This window comes from Dendronephthya gigantea, unplaced genomic scaffold (assembly GCF_004324835.1).
Source record: "Dendronephthya gigantea isolate DGI-Jeju-01 unplaced genomic scaffold, DenGig_1.0 000112F, whole genome shotgun sequence".
In the NCBI taxonomy this organism is placed as follows: Eukaryota; Metazoa; Cnidaria; class Anthozoa; order Malacalcyonacea; family Nephtheidae; genus Dendronephthya; species Dendronephthya gigantea.
In genome coordinates this window covers 618,838-624,837 of record NW_021163122.1, presented here as the reverse complement: position 1 = coordinate 624,837, position 6,000 = coordinate 618,838, and the positions used below count along the sequence as shown (strand labels likewise).

At 35.4% G+C, this 6,000-nt stretch overlaps 1 protein-coding gene across 2 annotated transcripts in view; it reads left to right on the top strand.

The window, feature by feature from the left end:
* Positions 1–1,029: 1,029 nt before the first annotated feature.
* The window catches only part of LOC114535176, a 43,700-nt gene continuing 38,729 nt past the window's right edge, over positions 1,030–6,000 (top strand). Inside the window, exons 1-3 of one of the 2 annotated variants that reach the window (XM_028556557.1) lie at positions 1,030–1,106; positions 1,281–1,678; positions 5,411–5,461. In XM_028556557.1, coding sequence (XP_028412358.1) covers positions 1,426–1,678; positions 5,411–5,461 — 304 coding nt within the window. In that variant the 5' untranslated portion in view covers positions 1,030–1,106; positions 1,281–1,425. The other variant, XM_028556556.1, reaches the window with a different exon arrangement.

The window sequence follows — 6,000 nt, the reverse complement described above, 5'->3', positions numbered from 1 at the left end:
TAGTTACGAGGTATGGGTCTTTAGTATTGGTGATTTAGGGGGTAGAGTGGGGACGGATGGAGGAAGAAGAAAACGAATTATACTGAGCGTCGAGATCAATTTTTCCCATACCTGAAACAAGTAAGTGCGGTGAGAGTGTGGTGAAATACGATACTATATTCGTAGAGTACTCGAATAATCGCCTGCCGTATTTACATATTACTATTGGGAAAAGCGAGCGCATTTACAACATATTAAGAGGTTTCTGTTCATGACATAAACTGAGATAAACTCATATTCCTTTATTCACAGGTTTAATAATCCGATGATGAATTCAACGCGATATGGCAACAACTTGAATTTAAAAGTAAATTGAATCTATACGTGATACTTATCGGATATAATTTGTAACATGAAATGTTCAATATTAATCAATCTATAACATTTTTAAAAACCGGTGTATCTGTAAAAATCTGGATCTAATTCAAGTAATCATAGTATATAATTATATTGTATTGTATTATATTGTATAATTCATTTGATTGTTTCCATGTTGAATTTATTTTCTGCCAGGCGCTAAATTTGGCAAAACCACCCCAAGCACCCACGCGCGTTCGCGTTTTTTTCAGCTGACCTCTATACAGTAACTGAATGCAACATTATTTTTACTATTAAAGCGCCTGGGTACGAGGCTGGTTTTATCCCCATTTGCGGAATCCGCGTTTTATCCCCATTTGCGGAATCCGCTTTCGCATTCCGTTCCGTATTCCGTTTCCGCGTTTTCTCCCAACCCCTGCGAGTACTCCAAAAGCTGTTTGCCGTTACATCGATTCCAAACATCGATTCGTCCGCTCGGTCGATGCGGACGTAATGGCAATTGGCAAACCACATTATGACTTATGTACGACACGCGTGGGTTCATCCTAATAATATTACAATTCTTTGAAATTGTCCGGTGCTATAAACAATGCGTTTTATAAAATTTTCGTTTAAAAGACACAGATTTTGTTGTTTAGAACAGGTCTAAAATCTGCTTTTATTCCGTCTCATACGTTGCATCCATGTCCCCATTTTTCTATTATTTTCAAACATTTATTATGCAAATCAACTGAAGGCTGATATATACAGTAAGTCATATTACAGTATCTACACGAAAGAAACGAAGCATCGAAGCAGGGTCTCATATGACCAGGAATTCATAAAAATTACGCTTTATATCAACAACAAAACTACATAGATATGGATTCGATTTGTTCTCAGATACTATATTCCGTGAGTGTTCTACTTCTTGTTTATCGTAGCGAATCAATCTCGAGTAATTGTTATGGGACACACTACAAAATCATAAACGATCTACGTCGAAGCACAGGCTACGTGTCAAATAATTCTAAAGCGAATCTTTGCGATAGACAGCTGTTGGAGAACAACGCTTGGTATCGATTTTCTATGGACAGTGACGGAAAAATGCCTACGACGAACCCAAAGGTCGGAAGTTGTGGAACTTTTATTCCTATGTGGATGAATGGCACCCATCCAATTATCGACGATGGCATTGTTGCAAGGAAAGTATGTGCAAATTTGCCGCACGTTTATCCATTTGGTTGCGGTTATTCCCTCAGAATACATGTTCGTAATTGTAGTGGATACTACATATACCAGCTAAAGGATCCTAAAAGATGTGTTTTTGCGTATTGTGCAGGTAAATTACGATACATATGTCTATGAATTTTTGCCTTTATTATACTGTATTATATGTAAATGTCCATACTGTTCGCAGTTCGCGTTTATATTAATTCGATATGCTCACTTCATTTAATTAAATGTCTAATTATATGTTTTCGAAGATTAGTACAGTCTAAATAAAGTTTAATTTTAATCTTCTATAAAGCCGTGTTGTACAGCAACTTAATAAACATACTAAAACAGGAAGTTCATGCCAGTAATGAGAATCGCTCATAACAAAAGTACGAATACAGTCACACAAGGTTTGCATTTTGCAAGCACTTGTATGCAAACTCATTCAGATTTTACTTTCTTTAGTTTAATTATTCCATTTTTGGGTACTAAATGTCCAGTTTAACAATTTTACAAATCTTTGAGAAAAGCCGGCCTATCTGCTTGAATGTGGGTTGCTTGATAAGCTGTCAATATTATTACAAAATGGTATACAACAATATACCTACTCCTAACTGGAGAACAAGATCTTTATTTTTCCTATACTAGTATATACACAATTATAACTCCTTATATTTTGTTAACTGTACATCTAAGCACAAATTTAACCCTCTCAATTGCTAACACAGTAAACACACCCTTCAAACCTCCATGTTAGATTAAAGAGGGGGAGGAATATCTGTTGTACTTGAATTTTGCAGCATTATAATTAGCACTATTTGAAGTCTTTTCAAACTGGCTTGTTTTAGATACATTAGCTACGTTTTTCTAGTGTTTTATAGGCATTTTATGATACATTTTAAACTGCAACTAGTGAATTTAATTGCATTTCTGGTTTCTTTAGAGGGTTCAGATTTCAGAATTTCCTGGCAAAGTGTACCATTGCCCACTCTTACAAAATTAAGGTTCACACATTTAGCATTCACTAGTCCCCCAAATCCAAAACCTGCCCTGTGGTCCTTGTTAAGTTATCCCTGCCAGAAGCAATGGGAATTGTACCATGAGATACACTTCTGATGAACGAAACACAATGTGACTATATTAAAATTTAAATTTTGTTGGTAAGTCAAAGCCTTGTTCCCATATGAATATGCTATAGTATATTCTAAATCCTATAGAATATTCTATAGGACTTCGTATCCTATAGCATATCCCATTGCCATATTCTATAGAATTTACAGATCCTATAGAATATTCTATAGGACTTCTTATCCTAATAATCCTATAGCAATAATAGCATATTCCATTGCCATATTCTATAGAATTTACAGATCCTGTAGAATATTCTATTGTACATTCGCATTAAATATCCAATAATATATTCTATAGAACATGCTGTACACAATACTTTATAGAATGTTATACAGAATGTGACCTTTATTTAATAATTAAGGCAATTTAAAATATAACATTTTTAGTACACGATTGATTGGCGAGAAATGTGTTTTCATCTGTCTAGAAACATAAAAGTTGAATAGTATCATATTCGTATTTTTTGTGAGGTCCTCTCGACATACTTTTTAAGTTTAAAGTTAAAATTCTCGGAAGAAATCCTTCGTTTTGTAATAGTCTAGGACCTGTAAAGGAGTTTGTATGCATTTCATTTAGGACAGATTATCTCAACTGTCTTAGGGTAAAATGACCATGGCAGTCAACATGGCATATGTGCCTAAATGTGAATCCGGGACGAAAGTCCTGAAAATGACCACACCCAGAAACGGCATAGTCAACATAGCTCCAAATCCTGAATTATCAAAGCTACAATCTTTCTGAATTGTTTATATGGCTCAGAATGGTTGCTTTTAGGGGTGGTCACTGCAGGGTGAAATTAGCCTAAGTTTCATATTTTACAAGAAAATGAATGTTTACTATTCCAGGTCAACTGCTAATTATGCATAAAATTACAGATTCACCTGGCAAAGTCTAATTTTCCCTATTTTCTAAAAATTTTTGCCATATGATGAAAAAAAAATGCTTATTTTAATATATTTATTACAAATTTCCTAGGAAATAACAATGTTTTGTTGCGATACGACATATTTCATTTCACTTTAATACCCCCCGCCATAACACGATTTCAGCCATATTTTGCAAATTTGATCGCCGTTTTTCGCCGTCCGTCGCAAGCACCATCCAAATACTGTACTTTAGCACGATTTTAGTGGACTAAAGAATTATTCAACCAATTTTCGATGGGTTTTGAAGTAGTGCCATGTGAAGTAGTGCCATTTTTTCATTTTTGTGTCCCTTGACATTTCATCAATTATGTCGCCATTGCCATGTCTCGTCGCCTTTCTGCACGATAAATGCCAAACCCTAGGTAGCCCAAGGCATGTGCCCAAGGTATTTGTTTTTTAATCTAAAGCGTCCATCCAGTTTAATATCGCGGTCTGTGACGTGAACACCAATTGCTGTATTTGTATTATAATAAGATAAGGTTGGCAACTAAATATAAATTAACGACGTACACCTAGAAAACTATCGACAAAAAACATTGAAAATATGAAACATATCTCACAAAAAACATCATAACAATAAAATTTGATGCTTTTAATTGCTCCCCAGTACATTTTCTTGTTGAAAACAACTCTATAGAAATACGAAAAATTTAGCGATACTTTTCGTGTTGCCATGAATTTTTCCGCCGTAACCATGCGGGATGTCTTTTGCCTAGCACCGGTTTTCGAAGCAGCGACCTCATTGGCTCTTAAAATTGGCGAGTAATTAAATTGTTGTTCATTCAACATCTTAAATTTCCTTTTCTCTCATGCATTTGCACGATGAAATTTCCTGATTTATTTAGCTACACTGTTGCTGAAATAATCATATTTAAATATCATCATCTTTTGTTTTCTGGCCCCACAATGACTCTAAACACTTAGCTACATTGCATGGTTTAAGGTGTTGTATTGGGCTAGGTGCCTAAGGGGGTATGGCTGGTAGGGCTGCGTTTTCACTGCAGCTGTCAGATAGGGCACCAATAAAGAGTTTTTTCATTTAGTTTGCTCGCAATAGCTCCGTAAAGTTGGCTATCTTTTGCGCAAAGTTGACTGGTCAGCGGCATAGGCGACCGCAAGGCTTTATAAAAGTTCGATTTACTAGCTTTACGACGAGTTTTTCTAAAACTAAAAGATGGCCATTCGAGGGTAAGCTTTATGAGCTTGTCCTTATACTTCTAACCTTCTTCTAGCTTGCGAAACCACGACAGGCAACTTCTGTAAAGTATAGCCCTCTGATTTCATGCACGCACCAGTGGCATAAATTTAATCCCTTCGCGAAGGCAACTAAACCGGTTACTGCAAATTTTCGTTTTTCCACATAGATTTATTGGTTGCATGCCGTTCGCTTCCGAACAGAATGGTATAAACAGCTGAGAACGACAACACAATAATCATATCGAAAAAATGTCTGTCAGACCGAGTTAGGCCGAGGATTAATCTCCGTCTCACCGCGGTTCGACCTCGCTCAGACCTCGGTTCAAACGCGATTAGACCGAGGTTTGACCTAGGTTAACCGCAATTTTTTTAGATTATTTCTGGACAGTACTGTACGGCACATGGAATCTCTTTTGGAACCTCTATATACCATAGTTTTTTGGAAAACGCCTCGGCGCAAAAAGCCTATAGACCCTAGGTGTTTGGACAGGCAACGAAGAGCTTTTGTTCTGTCCCCAAACTCCCCACAAAATGTCACCCCGTTTGACCAAACTATTTAAAATCATGTTTAATTCTTACTTGATGTAAAAAAAATTTCGTAGGTTCGAAGGTACCTAATTGCACAAATACAGATCCCAATGGCAGCTGCATTGGTAAGTAAATCCATTTTAATCAAATTAGGCAGTTATTTTTCCATCCAGAAAACATCTAAGCTGATTGAAAAACAGCTGTCAAGCATGATTGATGTGTTATATCTAAAATTCAAAATACGCGAATAAATTTTTTTGAAAATAATTCATTTTGCCATAAATATAACAAAAACTATTTATTCGAATCTTGAACTTGAATTCAAATGATTTACAATAAACAAATGCAACTTTTACCTATATACATAAAATACTTTTTACATGAGTATGAATCCAACTTCACACACAAATGGTAAATGCTAACAGACATTAATTTTTCATACATGATTGTGTTAAATATTCACGAAGGACGTGCAAGTAAATTTTCATCCTATAATCTAAAGTTATGCAATTCTGTGTGGCTTCTATGAAAAGATTGAAAGCTATTTTTTAATTTTTGAATGTGAATATATTTAATCAAAACTATAAATATTTTGTGCTCTGAAACTATAACATGACACGGATGTGTCCTAACCTTCCCTTTTACATAAAAAGTTATAGATAAT